Source organism: Ranitomeya imitator, chromosome 1, assembly GCF_032444005.1.
Source record: "Ranitomeya imitator isolate aRanImi1 chromosome 1, aRanImi1.pri, whole genome shotgun sequence".
NCBI classification, from domain to species: domain Eukaryota; kingdom Metazoa; phylum Chordata; class Amphibia; order Anura; family Dendrobatidae; genus Ranitomeya; species Ranitomeya imitator.
The window spans coordinates 1,044,946,018-1,044,967,536 of record NC_091282.1 but is presented as its reverse complement, the minus strand read 5'-3'; the positions used below and the strand labels follow the sequence as shown (position 1 = coordinate 1,044,967,536).

The window sequence follows — 21,519 nt, the reverse complement described above, 5'->3', positions numbered from 1 at the left end:
AATGGTCTGCGAGCATTATGTTGCGTTTGCAGAGCCCCTGATGTACCTAACCAGTAGAAACCCTCCACAAGTGACCCCATTTTGGAAACTAGACCCCCCAAGGAACTTATCTAGATGTGTGGTGAGAACTTTGAATGCCCAAGTGCTTCACAGAAGGTTAGAATGCAGAGTCGTGAAAATAAAATAAAAAAAATTTTTCACAAAAAAGATATTGTAGCCCCCAAGTTTTTATTTTCACAAAGGTAACAGGAGAAATTGGACTGCAATAGTTGTTGTCCAATTTATCCCGAGTACGCTGATGCGCCATATGTGGGGGTAAACCACTGTTTGGGCGTACGGCAGAGCTCGGAAGGGAAGGAGCGCCGTTTTGGAATGCAGACTTAGATAGAATGGTCTGTGGGCGTTATGTTGCATTTGCAGAGCCCCTGATGTACCTAAACAGTAGTAACCCCCCACAAGTGACCCCGTTTTGGAAACTAGACCCCCCAAGGAACTTATATAGATGTGTGGTGAGAACTTTGAATGCCCAAGTGCTTCACAGAAGTTTATAATGCAGAGTCAAAAAATATATATATATATATATATATATATATATATATATTTCCACAAAAAAGATTTTGTAGCCCCCAAGTTTTTATTTTCACAAGGGTAACAAGAGAAATTGGACCCCAGAAATTGTTGTCCAATTTATCCCGAGTACGCTGATGCCCCATATGTGGGGGTAACCCACTGTTTGGGCGCACGGCAGAGCTCAGAAGGGAGGGAGCACCATTTGACTTTTTGAGCGCAAAATTGGCTGTCGTGTTTGGAGACCCCCTGATGTACCTAAACAGTGGAAACCCCCCAATTCTAGCTCCAACCCTAACCCCAACACACCCCTAACCCTAATCCCAACCTGATCCATAATACTAATCACTAACCCTAACCATAACCCTAATCAAAACCCTAAATCCAACACACCCCTAATCCTAATCTCAACCCTAACCTCAAACCTAACCCTAATCCCAATACAACCCTAATCACAACCCTAACCTTAACCCTAATCCCAAACCTAACCCTAATCCCAAGCGTAACCCTAATGCCAACCCTAACCCTAATACCAACCCTAATCCAAACCCTAACCCTAATCCCAACTCTAACCCTAACTTTAGCCCCAACCCTAGCCCTAACTTTAGCCCCAACCCTAACCCTAGCCCTAAGGCTACTTTCACACTTGCGTCGTTTGGCATCCGTCGCAATCCGTAGTTTTGGACAAGAAACGGATCCTGCAAATGTGCCCGCAGGATGCGTTTTTTGCCCATAGACTTGTATTGCCGACGGATCGTGACGGATGGCCACACGTCGCGTCCGTCGTGCACTGGATCAGTTGTGTTTTGGCGGACCGTCGGCACAAAAAAAGTCCAATGAAACGTTTTTTTGTACGTCGCATCCGCCATTTCTGACCGCGCATGCGTTGCCGTAACTCCGCCCCCTCCTCCCCAGGACATAGATTGGGCAGCGGCTGCATTGAAAAACTACATCCGCTGCCCACGTTGTGCACAATTTTCACAACGTGCGTCGGTATGTCGGGCCGACGCATTGCGACGGCCCCGTACCGACGTAAGTGTGAAAGAAGCCTAACCCTAAATTTAGCCCCAACCCTAACCCTAAATTTAGCCCTAGCCCTAACCTTAGCCCTAACCCTAACCCTAATTTTAGCCCCAACTGCTGTTCTCCTGCCGGCCAGCAGATGGAGACAGATGGTGGGCGCACTGCGCATGCGCCCGCCATTTTCTTTTCCCCGGCAGCCAGGAGGAGCAGCAGGAGGACCCAGGGACACAGGCGAGTATGCTAGGGTCCCCGAATCCCCCTATTTCTCTGTCCTCTGATGTGCGATCACATCAGAGGACAGAGAATTACACTTTACTTTTTTTTTTTGCGGTCGCCGGTAAACAGTTAATTACCGACGATCGCAAAACAGGGGTCGGTAAAACCGACCCCGATCATGTTCTTTGGGGTCTCGGCTACCCTCGGCAGCCGAGACCCCAAAGATTCTCCCGGTGCCGGCCGGCGGGCGCACTGCGCATGCGCCCGCCATTTTGAAGATGGCGGCGCCCACCGGGAGACACGAGGAGCATCGGGGGAGATAGGTGAGTATTGGGGGGCTACCTGGGACCCCTTTTCTCTGTCCTCCGATGTGCGATCACATCGGAGGACAGAGAAATTAAAAAGAGATCGCGTTTTTTTTTTTGCAATCGCCGGTAAACGGTTAATTACCGGCGATCGCAAATGCGGGGTCGGTTAAAAACCCCCCGAATCATGTTCTCTGGGGTCTCGGCTACCCCCGGCAGCCGAGACCCCGGAGAAAATCCGACTCTGGGGGGCGCTATTCACTTTTTCCACAGCGCCGTTAATTAATGGCGCTGTGGTTTAAGTACCCTTAGCGGCCGCCGTTAAAAGGCGTATCGGCCGTAGCTAAGGGGTTAAATGAGAAGGTGGGTCCAAACTTTTGGTCTGTACTGTATAATCTGCAACAACAAAAAAGCAGTTAAAGTACAAAGACCCACCATCCCCCATAAAAAGAAAAAAAAACAAGAAAACTGCTGCAGAACTTGCTTTTAGTAAGTAGCTTCTTTATTGTCAAGAGAGGTTTTGCCTGCAGAAAAAAACGCTGCAAAAATTGAACGTGTGAACACAGCCTTAGAGGGGCAATAATGCATGCAGCTTTTTCCCCTCTTTCCATATTTGCCTCCATTTCAGCATTCATAACATTATTACTTTCCATAACGTGGCTTGTGTTATTATAGTTGTGTGGATACCTCATGTGTAAGCTTTAACGTAATGTCCACAAGATGTAGGCACAAGATAAAGGGGCACATTATGTCACCAGGTTCTTGTTATGTAATCTCAGAACTGCACTATATAGGGATAGAGTCCGTGATTGCAGCAATGTGTCACTTTCTGGGCTGCATGCTGTCATTGTGATACAATTGTTGTTTTCTCTGGTGCAGATATAGCAGTTATTTAAATGCTGAGCTTTTCATAACACACACCACTGCTTGACAGCTTCCTGCGCACACTGTGTAGAGGCAGAAAGCTGCCAAACAGTGGTGGTGGGCTGGTGGGTTATACATAGCAGAAGAACTAGTAAAGATAATCTCTGGATGTCAAAATATTGATTTTATTGAAACAGTAAAACACAGACCAGTAAAGTGACACATCACTGGAATCAGGCTCTCTTCCCCTACACAAACTCTGACAGCGGCATTTAACAAGTGCTTCCAGCCATCGGTCCGAAAATGCGCGCATCACTGACCCCCGTCACGTGATCAGCGATGCGTCGGCATGACAACCAGAGGTCTGAAGACCTCGATGTTTGTTGATGTCAGATTGCTGTGAGCGCCACCCTGTGGTTGGCAAACAGAGCAATGCTGTAATTCAGCTACATAGGAGCGATCTGAGAATCACTCCAATGTAGCAGGGCCGATCAGGCTATGCCAGCTTCCAACATCCCATGGAGGCTATTGAAGCATGGCAAAAAGTAATTAAAAAAAAAAGTCTTAAAAAATATGAAAAAAAATAAAAATAAAAATAAAAGTTCAAATCACCCCCCTTTCGCCCCATTCAAAAAAACAAAAAAAAATCAAGCATACACTGTGGTGAAATATATATATATATATATATATATATATATATATATATATATATATATATATATATATATATATATATGTATATATAAACAATTACACCCACATATACATATACACACATATACACTAGATGGTGGCCCGGGTATTCTAGAATATGCATGTTCACGTAGTATATTGCCCAGCCACGTAGTATATTGCCCAGCCACGTAGCATATTGGCCAGCCACGTAGCATATTGGCCAGCCACGTAGCATATTGGCCAGCCACGTAGTATATTGCCCAGCCACGTAGCATATTGGCCAGCCACGTAGCATATTGGCCAGCCACGTAGTATATTGCCCAGCCACGTAGCATATTGGCCAGCCACGTAGCATATTGGCCAGCCACGTAGCATATTGGCCAGTGATGTAGTATACTGCAGAGCCACGTAGTATATTGCCCAGTCACGTAGTATATTGCACAGCGACGTAGTATATTGCCCAGGTACGTAGTATACAGCACAGAGCCACGTAGTATATTGCCCAGCCACGCAGTATATTGCCCAGCCACGCAATATATTGCCCAGCGACGTAGTATATTGCCCAGCGACGTAGTATATTGCCCAGCGACCTAGTATATTGTCCAGCCACGTAGTATATTGTCCAGCTACATAGTATATTGCCCACTGACGTACTATATTGCCCACTGACGTAGTATATTGTCCAGCCACGTAGTATATTGCCCACTGACGTAGTATATTGTCCAGCCACGTAGTATATTGCCCACTGACGTAGTATACAGCACAGAGCCAGGTAGTATATTGCACAGCGACGTAGTATACAGCACAGAGCGACGTAGTATACAGCACAGAGCTACGTAGTATATTGCCCAGCTATGTAGTATATTGCCCAGCCACGTATGTCACAGGTTACAAAATAAAAAATAAACATATACTCACCTTCCGAGGGCCCCTTGTAGTTCGGTAACATGACCGTGACGTCATGGCAGGTCATTCTCGCGCAGGCACGCAGGGCCCTAGTATATTGCCCAGCCACGCAGTATATTGCCCAGCCACGCAATATATTGCACAGCGACGTAGTATATTGCCCAGCGACGTAGTATATTGTCCAGCCACGTAGTATATTGTCCAGCTACATAGTATATTGCCCACTGACGTACTATATTGCCCACTGACGTAGTATATTGTCCAGCCACGTAGTATATTGCCCACTGACGTAGTATATTGTCCAGCCACGTTGTATATTGCCCACTGACGTAGTATACAGCACAGAGCCAGGTAGTATATTGCACAGCGACGTAGTATACAGCACAGAGCGACGTAGTATACACCACAGAGCTACTTAGTATATTGCCCAGCTATGTAGTATATTGCCCAGCCACGTATGTCACAGGTTACAAAATAAAAAATAAACATATACTCACCTTCCGAGGGCCCCTTGTAGTTCGGTAACATGACCGTGACGTCATGGCAGGTCATTCTCGCGCAGGCACGCAGGGCCCGTGATGACGTCGCGGTCACATGACCGTGACGTCATGGGAGGTCCTTCTCCCATACCATTCTTGGCACTGGAACCTGCCGGAGGTCACCGGAGCGTCGCGAAAGGTGAGTATATAATGATTTGTTATTTTTTTAAATTATTTTTAACATTAGATGTTTTTACTAATTACGCTGCATACGCAGCATCAATAGTAAAAACTTGGTCACACAGGGTTACTAGCAGCGGTAACGGAGTGAGTTACCCGCGGCATAACGCGGTCCGTTACCGCTGGCATTAACCCTGTGTGAGCGGTGACTACGGGGAGTATGGAGCGGGCGCCAACTGCAGGGGAGTTGGGAGGGACTTATCGGACTGTGGCCGTCGCAGATTGGTCGCGGCAGCCATGACAGGTAGCTGGCAAGACCAATCAGCGACTTGGATTCCATGACAGACAGAGGCCGCGACCAATGAATATCCGTGACAGATAGAAAGACAGAAGGACAGAAAGACGGAAGTGACCCTTAGACAATTATATAGTAGACTAGATGGTGGCCCGATTCTAACGCATCGGGTATTCTAGAATATGCATGTTCACATAGTATATTGCCCAGCCACGTAGTATATTGCCCAGTAACTTAGTATATTGCCCAGCCACATAGTATATAGCACAGCCCACATAGTACGGTATATTGCCCAGTTACGTAGTATATTGCCCAGCGACAAAGTATATAGCAGAGCCACATAGTATATAGCACAGCCCACATAGTACGGTATATTGCCCAGCCACGTAGTATATTGCCCAGCCACATAGTATATAGCAGAGCCACGTAGTATACTGCCCAGTAACTTAGTATATTGCCCAGCCACATAGTATATAGCACAGCCCACATAGTACGGTATATTGCCCAGTTACGTAGTATATTGCCCAGCGACATAGTATATAGCAGAGCCACATAGTATATAGCACAGCCCACATAGTACGGTATATTGCCCAGCCACATAGTATATAGCAGAGCCACGTAGTATACTGCCCAGCCACGTAGTATATTGCCCAGTCACATAGTATATTGCCCAGCCACATAGTATATTGCCCAGTCACATAGTATATAGCACAGAGCCACGTAGTATATTGCCCAGCGACGGAGTATACAGCACAGAGCCACGTAGTATAGAGACCTAAAAAAAACAAAAAAAAACATATACTCACCTTCGGAAGGCCCTTGAAGTCCTGCTATACTTACCCTCTGCCGACTTTCTCACTCCTCTCCACGCTTCCGGGATCGCTCCATTGCAAGCGGCAGCTTGCGGTGCCATCCCAGGGCTGGTGTGAGCAGGACCTATGATGACGTCGCGGTCACATAACCGACCGTGACGTCACGGCAGTCCTTGTCGCACACCAGCCCTGGGACGGCACCGGACAGCAAGCTGCTGCTTGCAATGAAGTGATCCCGGGAGTGTGGCGAGCAGCGAGAAAGGCGGCGGAGGGTGAGCATAGCAGGTTTTTTGTTTTTTTTATTATTTTTAACATGACATTTTTACTCTTGATGCTGCATAGGCAGCATCAATAGTAAATGGTTGGGGACACACAGGGTTAATAGCAGCGGTAACGGAGTGCATTACACCGCGGGCCGTTACCGCTGCCATTAACCCTGTGTGAGCGGTGAGTGGAGGGGATTATGGAGCGGGCGCTGGGCAGTGAGTGCAGGGGTGTAGGGGAGGGACTAATCGGACTGTTGCCGTCGCTGATTGGTCGCGGCAGCCATGACAGGTAGCTGGCGAGACCAATCAGCGACTTGGATTCCATGACAGACAGAGGCCGCGACCAATGAATATCCGTGACAGATAGAAAGACAGAAGGACAGAAAGACGGAAGTGACCCTTAGACAATTATATAGTAGACTAGATGGTGGCCCGATTCTAACGCATCGGGTATTCTAGAATATGCATGTTCACATAGTATATTGCCCAGCCACGTAGTATATTGCCCAGTAACTTAGTATATTGCCCAGCCACATAGTATATAGCACAGCCCACATAGTACGGTATATTGCCCAGTTACGTAGTATATTGCCCAGCGACATAGTATATAGCAGAGCCACATAGTATATAGCACAGCCCACATAGTACGGTATATTGCCCAGCCACGTAGTATATTGCCCAGCCACATAGTATATAGCAGAGCCACGTAGTATACTGCCCAGCCACGTAGTATATTGCCCAGTCACATAGTATATTGCCCAGCCACATAGTATATTGCCCAGTCACATAGTATATAGCACAGAGCCACGTAGTATATTGCCCAGCGACGGAGTATACAGCACAGAGCCACGTAGTATAGAGACCTAAAAAAAAAAAAAAAAACATATACTCACCTTCGGAAGGCCCTTGAAGTCCTGCTATACTTACCCTCTGCCGACTTTCTCACTCCTCTCCACGCTTCCGGGATCGCTCCATTGCAAGCGGCAGCTTGCGGTGCCATCCCAGGGCTGGTGTGAGCAGGACCTATGATGACGTCGCGGTCACATAACCGACCGTGACGTCACGGCAGTCCTTGTCGCACACCAGCCCTGGGACGGCACCGGACAGCAAGCTGCTGCTTGCAATGAAGTGATCCCGGGAGTGTGGCGAGCAGCGAGAAAGGCGGCGGAGGGTGAGCATAGCAGGTTTTTTGTTTTTTTTATTATTTTTAACATGACATTTTTACTCTTGATGCTGCATAGGCAGCATCAATAGTAAATGGTTGGGGACACACAGGGTTAATAACAGCGGTAACGGAGTGCATTACACCGCGGGCCGTTACCGCTGCCATTAACCCTGTGTGAGCGGTGAGTGGAGGGGATTATGGAGCGGGCGCTGGGCAGTGAGTGCAGGGGTGTAGGGGTGGGACTAATCGGACTGTTGCCGTCGCTGATTGGTCGCGGCAGCCATGACAGGTAGCTGGCAAGACCAATCAGCGACTTGGATTCCATGACAGACAGAGGCCGCGACCAATGAATATCCGTGACAGATAGAAAGACAGAAGGACAGAAAGACGGAAGTGACCCTTAGACAATTATATAGTAGACTAGATGGTGGCCCGATTCTAACGCATCGGGTATTCTAGAATATGCATGTTCACATAGTATATTGCCCAGCCACGTAGTATATTGCCCAGTAACTTAGTATATTGCCCAGCCACATAGTATATAGCACAGCCCACATAGTACGGTATATTGCCCAGTTACGTAGTATATTGCCCAGCGACATAGTATATAGCAGAGCCACATAGTATATAGCACAGCCCACATAGTACGGTATATTGCCCAGCCACGTAGTATATTGCCCAGCCACATAGTATATAGCAGAGCCACGTAGTATACTGCCCAGTAACTTAGTATATTGCCCAGCCACATAGTATATAGCACAGCCCACATAGTACGGTATATTGCCCAGTTACGTAGTATATTGCCCAGCGACATAGTATATAGCAGAGCCACATAGTATATAGCACAGCCCACATAGTACGGTATATTGCCCAGCCACGTAGTATATTGCCCAGCCACATAGTATATAGCAGAGCCACGTAGTATACTGCCCAGCCACGTAGTATATTGCCCAGTCACATAGTATATTGCCCAGCCACATAGTATATTGCCCAGTCACATAGTATATAGCACAGAGCCACGTAGTATATTGCCCAGCGACGGAGTATACAGCACAGAGCCACGTAGTATAGAGACCTAAAAAAAAAAAAAAAACATATACTCACCTTCGGAAGGCCCTTGAAGTCCTGCTATACTTACCCTCTGCCGACTTTCTCACTCCTCTCCACGCTTCCGGGATCGCTCCATTGCAAGCGGCAGCTTGCGGTGCCATCCCAGGGCTGGTGTGAGCAGGACCTATGATGACGTCGCGGTCACATAACCGACCGTGACGTCACGGCAGTCCTTGTCGCACACCAGCCCTGGGACGGCACCGGACAGCAAGCTGCTGCTTGCAATGAAGTGATCCCGGGAGTGTGGCGAGCAGCGAGAAAGGCGGCGGAGGGTGAGCATAGCAGGTTTTTTGTTTTTTTTATTATTTTTAACATGACATTTTTACTCTTGATGCTGCATAGGCAGCATCAATAGTAAATGGTTGGGGACACACAGGGTTAATAGCAGCGGTAACGGAGTGCATTACACCGCGGGCCGTTACCGCTGCCATTAACCCTGTGTGAGCGGTGAGTGGAGGGGATTATGGAGCGGGCGCTGGGCAGTGAGTGCAGGGGTGTAGGGGAGGGACTAATCGGACTGTTGCCGTCGCTGATTGGTGGCGGCAGCCATGACAGGCAGCTGCCGAGACCAATCAGCGAACGAATAACCTTGACGGAAGGACAGACAGACGGAAGTACCCCTTAGACAATTATATAGATATGTGGGCAGTGGACTATGTATAATTTCTTTTGTTACTGGCAAATGTAACATCTGTCTTGGAAGCTGTAAGTCCCACCTAGGTATTAATAGGGACTTCCTGGAAACTAGTAGAGAAGGTGTCTTAAATAAAAAATACCGGATTACTCACCGGTAATGCTCTTTTATAGAGCCCACGACAGCACCCACGAGAGAGGGGATCCGCCCCTAGGAACAGGAAACCTACAGAGAGATAAAAGGGGCGGCCCCCCCTCGCTCCTCAGTAGTTTTACAGAGAATAGAAGGAACCGCCGCCAGGTTTTAGTTAACAGGCTTTAGGCATATATACATATTTACAACCTTATACTATATCCTTCTAATATTTACACCTCACCAAAAAAGCACCACGTGCAACTATATAAAGAAAAGGGAGGGATGTGAATGGGTGCTGTCGTGGGCTCTATAAAAGAGCATTACCGGTGAGTAATCCGGTATTTTCCATTCGCCACGACAGCACCCACGACAGATTTTCAGAGACTATAGATTGGGTGGGTTAACTGCGTCAAGAACCGAAACCCCAAAGGTTAGATCAGAAGCAGCTGATAGGTCTAATCTATAGTGCCTTTAAAAGGTGCCCGGTGAAGCCCAAGTTGCGGCCTTACATATAAGATCTATTGGCACGTTTGCCCTTTCTGCCCAGGAAGTCGACAAGGCTCTTGTAGAATGCGCCCCCACATGCATTGGAGGATCCCTTCCTTTGGCTCTATAAGCCAAGACTATGGCTTCTCTGATCCAACGAGATAACGTCCCCTTCGTGACTCTGGATCCTTTGGTTTTACCCTGAAAAGACACAAACAGGGCCCTACTCTTCCTCCAGTCCCTAGTTCTCTCTAAATAGGCCAGAATAGTCCTTTTAACGTCTAGGGTATGAAGTCTTACTTCCTCTGGAGATGAGTGGTCTTTATAAAAAGGTAGGTAATAAGATCTCCTGGGATCTTTGAAAACTAGTGGCCACCTTAGGTAGGTAACATGGGTCTGTTTTCAAAACTATTCTATCAGGTGTTATAGATAGGTATGGAGGATCGATTGACAATGCCTGCAGATCACTCACTCTTCTAGCTGATACCAATGCTACTAACAATATCGCTTTTAACGAGATGTTCTTTAATGAGGCTGCATGAATAGGCTCAAACGGGCTTTGTGTCAATGCATCCAGGACCAAAGATAGATCCCACTGGGGCACCTGTGGTATATTTATTGGTTTCGACCGTTGACATGCTGATATAAAACGGGATATCCATCTATCACCTGCGATATCATAACTGAAAAGGGCCCCCAACACTGAAACCTGAACTTTCAAAGTATTAACTGAAAGTCCCAATTCTAGACCTTTTTGCAAAAACTCCAGTATTGAAAATATAGGAACCTCTGAAGAAATTTGTGTAGTGTGAAGCTGAAGAAATTTTTTCCAGACCTTAACATAAATTTTAGTAGTAGAAGGCTTTCTACTCTTCATAAGGGTATCTATCAACCCACTAGAAAACCCTCTCCTGCTTAGTAATTGCCTCTCAAATTCCAGGCAGTTAAGTTCATGCCCTTCACCTGAGGATGGAAAAACGGACCTTGAGACAGCATGTTGTCGGTCAGAGGCAGAATCCACGGGTCTGTAATTGACATGGCTCTGAGCCATGAAAACCATGGCCTCTTGGACCAAAAGGGGGCTATTAACAGAACCCTTGCCCCTTCCTCTCTTATCTTCCTTATCACCATGGGCAATAGATTCCATGGGGGAAATGCGTATGCCAGGTCGAATGTCCATGGTACCTGAAGGGCATCTAGTATGTCTGGATTGTCTAGCCTGCATAGGGAGGCAAACATTCTGACCTGACGATTGGATCTTGTTGAGAACAAGTCTATTTGAGGCATGCCCCAACGAGTTGTTAACATTTTGAAAATCTTCCTGTTGAGCATCCATTCTCCTTGATGAAGAGTATGACGACTGAGGAAATCGGCCTGACAGTTGTCTATCCCTCTTATGTGTACCGCTGACAAGGACAACAGATGACCTTCGGCCAACATTATGATGTCTGATGCCACCTTCATAAGAGATGCAAACTCGGCTTTGGGAAGATTGCCGCCGCGATCTCTAATGCGCACGCGCGGCATCCCGCGGCCATTTTCCTGAAGCCCCGTGCAGCAGAGCACTTGATCTGCGCACGCGCGGCCCCAGGAAGATGGCCGCCCCCACCGACGAAAGGGATGACAGCGCAGATCGCGCACTGCTTGTTCACGTGCCCACAGTGGATTAGTCACCTCAACATGCGGACACCACTACGCCACCAACGTAAAGCTGAGGAAGAACCAGCGCTGTGAACACGCCCTCCCGACCTGACCAGCCTGATTGACAGGCGAAAACGGCGACTTTGGTAAGTGATTTCTCAGCATAGGTGGGGAATCGGGGTACACTACATACACTATAGTAACACACAGCGCAGGCCCTATTTAACAGTATTTATATCTCAATCTCAAAAAACGGGGTGACAGGTTCCCTTTAAAGCCTCCTTTCCTTCCAAATGGTGGCTTCCTGAACGCCCTTCTGTAGGAAGGAATAAAGGGATTAGGAAACCCCTTTTTCCTTTCGCCCGCTTTAGTGAGTATGTCATCCAGGACAGATCCAAAGAGGTACTCACCCTGGCAGGGTATGGCACACAACTTAGCCCTGGACTGAGCGTCTCCCTTCCAGTTCTTTAGCCATAATGCCCGACGAGCCGTATTCGAGAGGTTAGCTGATCTAGCCGCCAGGCGGAGAGAGTCTATTGAGGCATCAGATATAAATGCCGCAGCCCCCTTAATCAATGGAATAGAGGCCCGTAACTTCTCTCTGGAGACGCCACTCCTGATATTCTGATCCAGTTGTTCCAGCCAGACCAACATGGATCTACTAGTACATGTAGCTGAAATTGCTGGCTTAAATGCAGTAACACAGGCTTCCCATGATCTTTTTAAAAGCGCATCAGATTTTCTGTCCATTGGGTCGGACAAAGAACCCGCATCCTCTACTGGCAAAGAGGAGCGGCGAGCGGTAGATGCTACAGCTGCATCAACTTTCGGTACTTTAGCCCAGGTGGCCAAGTCCTCATCGTCAAAGGGGTAGCGTCTTTTACAGAACACTGGCACAAACCCCTTCTGACCTTTACTCCATTCTTTCTTGGCCAGGTCTTTTATAGCCTGGTTTACTGGAAACGCATGGCCTTTCCTTTGAGAAAGACCCGCGAAAATCACCTCCTGCTGGGTCTGGGGTTCTTTTGATTCTGAAACCCCCATGGTACTCCTTACGGACTTAACCAGGTTATTTATGCCATCCGTAGGAAAGCAGACATAGTCCTCCTCATCTGATGACACCGATAATTGAGACATATCTGACTCGACCTCCCCACTTTCTGCCGACGTGTCGGCTTTAGGCGAGGATGCTCTGTTAATTCTCCTTTCAATATTTATGGATGGACTGCTTCCCTTCAAACTCTGAAGTTCCTCCCGAATCATAAGTCGTATGTCATTCATTCTAACGGACTCCTCCTGCCGCAGGGTGTTCTCTATACAAGCCTGTAAAGAAGCTGCGGAGACACCATCACGTGTTTCTCGACGCAAGCAGTGAATAGCCAGGCCTTTCCCCGGGAAGGAACAACCACGGGAAGGGCAGCATCCTATGAAGGAAAGCCACCTATGCCAAGCATGGTATCCATCCACAGACAGCTGTTTCGGGGTTTTTGCCCCTCATCAGTGTGGAGTAGGAATCTGGCTATTAGGAGCAGTGCCTAGTAAAAAGGCTATAAAGGCACAGATGATTGGCCTCGGGGAGACCAAAACATCCAACACTGCGGAGACACCATCACGTGTTTCTCAACGCAGTGATTCCAGAACACTGCCCCCATCCCTTATGGGAAATATGCAGATGCATGTAAAGAAGCTGCGGCGACACCATCACGTTTTTCTCGACGCAAGCAGTGAATAGCCAGGCCTTTCCCTGGGAAGGAACAACCACGGGAAGGGCAGCATCCTATGAAGGAAAGCCACCTATGCCAAGCATGTTATCCATCCACAGACAGCTGTTTCGGGGTGTTTGCCCCTCATCAGTGTGGAGTAGGAATCTGGCTATTAGGAGCAGTGCCTAGTAAAAAGGCTATAAAGGCACAGATGATTGGCCTTTATAGCCTTTTTACTAGGCACTGCTCCTAATAGCCAGATTCCTACTCCACACTGATGAGGGGCAAACACCCCGAAACAGCTGTCTGTGGATGGATACCATGCTTGGCATAGGTGGCTTTCCTTCATAGGATGCTGCCCTTCCCGTGGTTGTTCCTTCCCGGGGAAAGGCCTGGCTATTCACTGCTTGCGTCGAGAAACACGTGACGGGCTCTATACAAGCCTGACACAGTTTTTTAGTATAAGAGTCAGGTAAGGGCTCAGTACATATTGCACATTGCTTGTGCTTGGTCTTCTCAGTCCTCTTCGCCTATTAAAACATAAGGAGGGGAGACCCACATAAGCTTCCATGAAGCTAAACAACCACTCACCCTGAAGTATACTTTTATACCGGGTTTCGACTCCTTTCTTCGGCCTGGGGTGTGCCATGAGACGACCTCCTTCCTGACCTGTCAGTGGAGTCGCTCACTTTGGATAATCCACTGCCTTATTTCCTAATAGTGACACTAGGTGCAACTACCTCCTCCACAGGGCGCTCACAAATCTCCTCGTGGGAAGACATTCTGACGCACCTCCTGCACAGCTGCGCTGTAATTTATAGCGCCAGAGGACACACACACACACACTTCCTGCCTTTTTTTTTTTTTTTACCTTTTGCAATAAGGGCCTCAGACATAGCGTCCACCGCAGCTTTCTCTTTTTTTTTTTTTTTTTTCAATGGCATCCATACAGGAAACGCCAGTCTGACCCCGCGCCCCCGGAAGTTCAACGAACTACTTCCGGGACGCCGACCATACCGCACATGTGCGAAAAGAAGCTTCCCATGCGGCTGAATCCACCACCTGCAGACATCGCCATACCGCACACCGGAGCCTCTGGGAGGGGACCGCAACACAGGTACTCACCGGCCATTCTGCGGAGGAGCGCTACAACCTTCTCCCAGCAGGGAGACTGTTGTTCCGGACATCCATTCTGATGTGATCAGGAGAGGGGGGAGCCAGCAGGAACACTCCCCCGTCTCTGATACTCGCTCTGGAGCCCATGCCGCTCAGCAGAGACGTACAGGCGGCAGTCCAGACGAGCTTTCCTCTTCTCATACCATGCAGAGATTCTCTCTGAGGGTTTCCATCTAGGAACAGGAAACCAACTGAGGAGCGGGGGGGGGCCGCCCCTTTTATCTCTCTGTAGGTTTCCTGTTCCTAGGGGCGGATCCCTTCTCTTGTGGGTGCTGTCGTGGCGAATGGAAAATAACCTAGACATATTTGGTGTCTATGAATTCATAATGACCTGGAGAATTATAATGGCAGGTCAGTTTTAGCATTCAGTGAACCTAGCAAAAAAGCCAAACAAAAAACAAGTGTGGGATTGCACTTTGTTTGCTATTTCACCGCACTTGGAAACACTGTCCCTACTGTGAAACATGGCGGAGGCTCTATTATGTTGTGGGGCTGCTTTGCTGAATTTGGCAGTGTGTCTAGAATCTGTGCGGGGTACAATGAAATCTCAAGACTATCAAGGTATTCTAGAGAATATGCCCAGTGTCAGAAAGGATAATGACCCAAAACACACAGCTAAAAACACCCAAGAATGGCTAAGAGGAAAACATTGGACTATTCTGAAGTGGCCTTCTATGAGCCCTCACCTACAGTGGGGCAAAAAAGTATTTAGTCAGTCAGCAATAGTGCAAGTTCCACCACTTAAAAAGATGAGAGGCGTCTGTAATTTACATCATAGGTAGACCTCAACTATGGTAGACAAACTGAGAAAAAAAAATCCAGAAAATCACATTGTCTGTTTTTTTAACATTTTATTTGCATATTATGGTGGAAAATAAGTATTTGGTCAGAAACAAAATTTCATCTCAATACTTTGTAATATATCCTTTGTTGGCAATGACAGAGGTCAAACATTTTCTGTAAGTCTTCACAAGGTTGCCACACACTGTTGTTGGTATGTTGGCCCATTCCTCCATGCAGATCTCCTCTAGAGCAGTGATGTTTTTGGCTTTTCGCTTGGCAACACGGACTTTCAACTCCCTCCAAAGGTTTTCTATAGGGTTGAGATCTGGAGACTGGCTAGGCCACTCCAGGACCTTGAAATGCTTCTTACGAAGCCACTCCTTTGTTGCCCTGGCGGTGTGCTTTGGATCATTATCATGTTGAAAGACCCAGCCACGTTTCATCTTCAATGCCCTTGCTGATGGAAGGAGGTTTGCACTCAAAATCTCACGATACATGGCCCTATTCATTTTTTCATGTACCCGGATCAGTCGTCCTGGCCCCTTTGCAGAGAAACAGCCCCAAAGCATGATGTTTCCACCACCATGCTTTACAGTAGGTATGGTGTTTGATGGATGCAACTCAGTATCCTTTTTCCTCCATACACGACAAGTTGTGTTTCTACCAAACAGTTCCAGTTTGGATTCATCAGACCATAGGACATTCTCCCAAAACTCCTCAGGATCATCCAAATGCTCTCTAGCAAATTTCAGATGGGCCCGGACATGTACTGGCTTAAGCAGTGGGACACGTCTGGCACTGCAGGATCTGAGTCCATGGTGGCGTAGTGTGTTACTAATGGTAGGCCTTGTTACATTGGTCCCAGCTCTCTGCAGTTCATTCACTAGGTCCCCCCGCGTGGTTCTGGGATTTTTGCTCACCGTTCTTGTGATCATTCTGACCCCACGGGGTGGGATTTTGCGTGGAGCCCCAGATCGAGGGAGATTATCAGTGGTCTTGTATGTCTTCCATTTTCTAATTATTGCTCCCACTGTTGATTTCTTCACTCCAAGCTGGTTGGCTATTGCAGATTCAGTCTTCCCAGCCTGGTGCAGGGCTACAATTTTGTTTCTGGTGTCCTTTGACAGCTCTTTGGTCTTCACCATAGTGGAGTTTGGAGTCAGACTGTTTGAGGGTGTGCACAGGTGTCTTTTTATACCGATAACAAATTTAAACAGGTGCCATTACTACAGGTAATGAGTGGAGGAAAGAGGAGACTCTTAAAGAAGAAGTTACAGGTCTGTGAGAGCCAGAAATCTTGATTGTTTGTTTCTGACCAAATACTTATTTTCCACCATAATATGCAAATAAAATGATAAAAAAACAGACAATGTGATTTTCTGGATTTTTTTTTCTCAGTTTGTCTCCCATAGTTGAGGTCTACCTATGATGTAAATTACAGACGCCTCTCATCTTTTTAAGTGGTGGAACTTGCACTATTGCTGACTGACTAAATACTTTTTTGCCCCACTGTAAATCCTATTGAGCATCTTTGGAAAGAGCTGAAACATGCCATCTGGAAAAGGCAACCTTCAAACACGAGACAACTGGAGCAGTTTGCTCTTGAGAAGTGGGCAAAATGCCTGTCGAGAGGTACCGAAGTCTCATTGACAGTTACAGGGATCGTTTGATTGCAGTGATTACCTCAAAAGGTTGTGCAACAGAATATTAAAGTTAAGGGTACCATCATTTCTGTCCAGGCCTATTTAATGAGTTTTATTTTTTTATTTTGTGGAAGCATGGTTGAAAAGCAATGTCTGACTATCATTTGTTCACTTTCATAGATCTTTTATTATTACATTTGTCAGATTCAAGCTATTTCTGTGACCATTGTGGGTTTTTTCTGTCACTAAACGAGGATTACCAATAATTTTCACCACATGTATAAGTGTGGATTTTTTCTTTTACTTTGGACAGCTCCAAACAGGCAAGTTTTTGCAGCGAGTTTTTGGAGCAGAAACTGGACTTTATTTTTGGAGGACTTGAAGAGTTTCTGCTCAAAAACCAGTGTGCACATAAGCCTTATACAGCACAGATGAATTTCTCACACACAACCACAAGAAACTTACAGATTCAAAAAATATTTCCATCATCTTAGTCCTTTTCTCTTCAACACTAAGACCTCTTTTCTTAGACTGAAAGAAAACAAAAGACCATATTTATTAGCAAATACGTGAGTATAGACTGTTATACAAGGTACATGAGAGACTCAGGTGATGGAAGATGCTGCTGATTAGGGCGGTGCAACCATCTGTCCTGCCACAGATCATATGCCATGGAAAATAATGTGACTGGCACAGTTCTGGGGCATTATGGCTAATACTGATGCAGGGGCCAATGTAAGAAAACTTGGCACTCAAAAAGTGAAAAAAAGAAAGTTCCGTTTATTATGCATCCAGACAATGTGTCGTTATCCACAACAGGACCTTCAACGAGAATAGTCTGGTTCTGCCTGGATGCCTAGGCATTCAGCGCATACCCACAGAGACGGTCGCATGCCGCAGATGCACTGTTTCCACATACCTAGGCATCCAGGCGCCTAACCAATAGCCATTTCTGAAGCATCATTATATGTGGCGAATTATATTCCTTTTCATCTATACCACTGAACCCGACTATTCTGATGAAGATCCTGGTGTGGACCGAAAACGCTCAATAACAACACATTGTCTGGATGCATAATAAACCAAACTTTCTTTTTTTCACTTTTTTGAGTGCCAAGTTTTCTCTCATTGGTGATACGACGGGCTGGACGTCCTACTTGAGCACCTACAACTACTTATCACACGAGTGCTGTGTTTTTTGTATTACTGATACAGGGGCATCATTAAGGCTACGTTCACACTAGCGTTGTGCGCCGCTGCGTCGGCGACGCGACGCACAACGCACCGAAAAACGCGTGCAAACGCACGCAAAAACGCTGCGTTTTTCGACGCGTGCGTCGTTTTTTGACGAAAATCGGACGCAAGAAAAATGCAACTTGTTGCGTTTTCTTGGTCCGACGCTAGCGTAAAAAAAGACGCACGTATCGGAAAACGCAACAAGCAAAAACGCATGCGTCCCCCATGTTAAACATAGGGGCGTATGACGCGTGCGTCGCCCGACGCTAGCACGACGCACACTAGCCGAACGCTAGTGTGAACGTAGCCTAAATGGGTGCTGAACCAATACATGTGCACATGGGTTACAGCACTGAAACATGGACGCCAGATTTACACAGCACTGATATTTGGGCGTTGGGGTTATAGCACTGATAGATGAGCGCCAGGCTTACGCAACTGATACCTGGGAACCAGGGAGCGGCACTGACACATGGGCGTAGGGATTACAGCACTGATATCGGGGCGCTGGTGAGCAGCACTGACACATGGACATAGGGATTACAGCACTGATTCAGGGTATCATTACATGGGTGCACTTATATATGGGCAACCAACCGATACATGGGCACCGGTAAGCAGCACTGATACACCAGCAGTGGACAGATAGATGGGCACCAGGGAGTTATGGCTAAGGGTAAATGCACACAATCAGTAAACCCTGTGGGTTGTATGTTGCCTACTTGCGCAGCGTCCAAATGTTACAACATAGTGGATGGGATTTCAAGAAATACCATACCCACTATGCATGCACAGACGCCCGTGGATCACGAGCGGAGATGGACAAGAGGCTCATCTTTCCAGACCGCAGCATGTCTGTTTCTCTTGCAGAGACGCGAGTCTACACAAGATTAATGTCACCCATGCAATGTATTGGATGCAGCGGACATGTGCTGCCAATTCCTGAACGTCTGCACATACCCTTAGAGTACGTCTCCACGAGCCGTATTGTCGGCGCTTTGGACAGAGCAGAAACTCAGCTCTGCCCAAAGTGCCGCCCCCTTGTGTACGCGCAATGATTCCGGATGTGTTCATTGAACTGCCGCACCCTATACATAGGACTCTGTTATTTACCTTGCGGAAACAAAGCGTCGCTGCAAGGTAAATGGACATGCTGCGTTCTAAAAATAACGCACCGCATGTTTGGAAACGCAGGGCCGCCGGATGCGTGTTCGCACACATAGTGGAGACGAGATTTCATAAAATCCCCTCCACTATGCTGTAACATCTGGACGCTGCGGCTGTACGCAGTGTTCAATCCGCAGCTAATCCGGCTCGTGGAAACATAGCCGTAGGCTGGGTTCACACTGCATTTATATGGCACGTTAGACGGACTACGTTACACCGCGGCATAAACACGGTGTAACGTAGTCCGTTAAGGTCGCCATAAATTCCTATGTCGGACGCATCGCTAGCGCACGCCCACAATGGGCGTGCGCTAGGGATGTGCCATCATTGAGTGACGGACCCTGAGACGCGGGATGCAGCGTTTCCAGGTCCGTCACTGCTAACGCAGATAGAGCTAGCAGATGCTCTATCTGCACTAGTGTGCTGCCATAACGGCACTTGCGTTTACAGCAGCCCATTACCGTATGTGTTGAACGGGCTGCTGTAAACGCAATGTGAACCCGGCCTTAGGGTGCATGTCCACAGTCTGTAATGACGGAGCAGAAAACACGCTCCGCCCCCTTCTGAACGCACGGTGATTCCGGATGTGTTCATTGCACACATCCAGAATCGCCGCATCCCACACATAGGGCCCTGCGATTTACCTTGCGGCAACAGAGCGTTGCCGCAAGGTAAACAGTCATGCTGCAGTCTAAAAAGACGCGTCGCATGTCCGTAAACGCAGGGCCATCAGGTGCGTGTTTGCACGCATAGTGGAGACAGGATTTCATAAAATCCCCTCCACTATGCTGTAATATCTGGACTCTGCGGATCGGACACTGTGGCTGTACGGAGCGTTCAATCCACAGCTAATCCGGGACGTGGAACCATACCCTACACTGATACAGGGCACTGACACCAGAGTGTGGCACTGATACGTGGGCACAATACTGAGCGACAGTAACTGCTTGCAGTGCCCCGCTCTCTACACTGTAGCTGGATGTCACTGGTCGCTATGAGCTCCGATCTCCTCCACCGGCTTCTCTGCTGCAATGTGTGGGAATGACCGACGCTGTAGGCGGGAAACTGCAGCCACACACTCACCATGCTGCCTGCACTGCGGTCACTCCTATCACTTATAGCCGGGGAGTCACTGCCGAGAACACTGACGGAGAAGCGGCGGCCGGGAGTAACACACACTGCTGTAAACAGGTAATGCACGGTACACAGGGAACAGCCGGGAACACCGACTACACGGGCACTGATGACATCACGATCACATGACAAGTACCACGTGACCGAGAGCCCACGAATTCATAGAGCGGGAGATACAAAAAGCGAGGAAAGCCCGAGACGTCTCAAGCGTGTGACACTACACAGCAACTGACACACATCGCCCCCTACAGTTTATATTATGTAACAACACCTCCATGCTGCGTGCATTTATGAGACATCCCACCTCACATACGTGCACTCTACACACCGTCCGCCATGTACACCTCACATGCGTGCACTCTACACACCGTCCGCCATGTACACCTCACATGCGTGCACTCTACACACCGTCCGCCATGTACACCTCACACTCTACACACCGTCCGCCATGTACACCTCACACTCTACACACCGTCCGCCATGTACACCTCACATGCGTGCACTCTACACACCGTCCGCCATGTACACCTCACATGCGTGCACTCTACACACCGTCCGCCATGTACACCTCACATGCGTGCACTCTACACACCGTCCGCCATGTACACCTCACATGCGTGCACTCTACACACCGTCCGCCATGTACACCTCACATACATGCACTCTACACACCGTCCGCCATGTACACCTCACATACATGCACTTTACACACCGTCCACCTTGTACACCTCACATACATACACTCTACACACCGTCCATAACATATATAACACAGCCCACGTATGATTCCCTTGTTAAAGCTCAGGCGAAACGCGTCGAGCAGGTGCGGGCTGCCACGGGGCTCACAGGGCTCTTTTTATGGTTACTATCCCACTGGATTCCATCCTCTTTTGACACTATGACACTTTGTCTCTTTAG

At 47.8% G+C, this 21,519-nt stretch overlaps 1 protein-coding gene across 1 annotated transcript in view; it reads right to left on the bottom strand.

Annotated features, from left to right (window-relative positions):
* The window catches only part of MND1 (meiotic nuclear divisions 1), a 209,212-nt gene extending 188,492 nt beyond the window's left edge, over positions 1–20,720 (bottom strand). Inside the window, exons 1-2 of the mRNA XM_069744092.1 lie at positions 20,551–20,720; positions 17,530–17,595 (exon numbers count right to left, since the gene is read on the bottom strand). Of these exons, the coding sequence (XP_069600193.1) occupies positions 17,530–17,595; positions 20,551–20,553 (69 nt within the window). The 5' untranslated portion in view covers positions 20,554–20,720. The remainder of the gene's footprint in view (positions 1–17,529; positions 17,596–20,550) is intronic.
* Between the last annotated feature and the right edge of the window lie 799 nt (positions 20,721–21,519).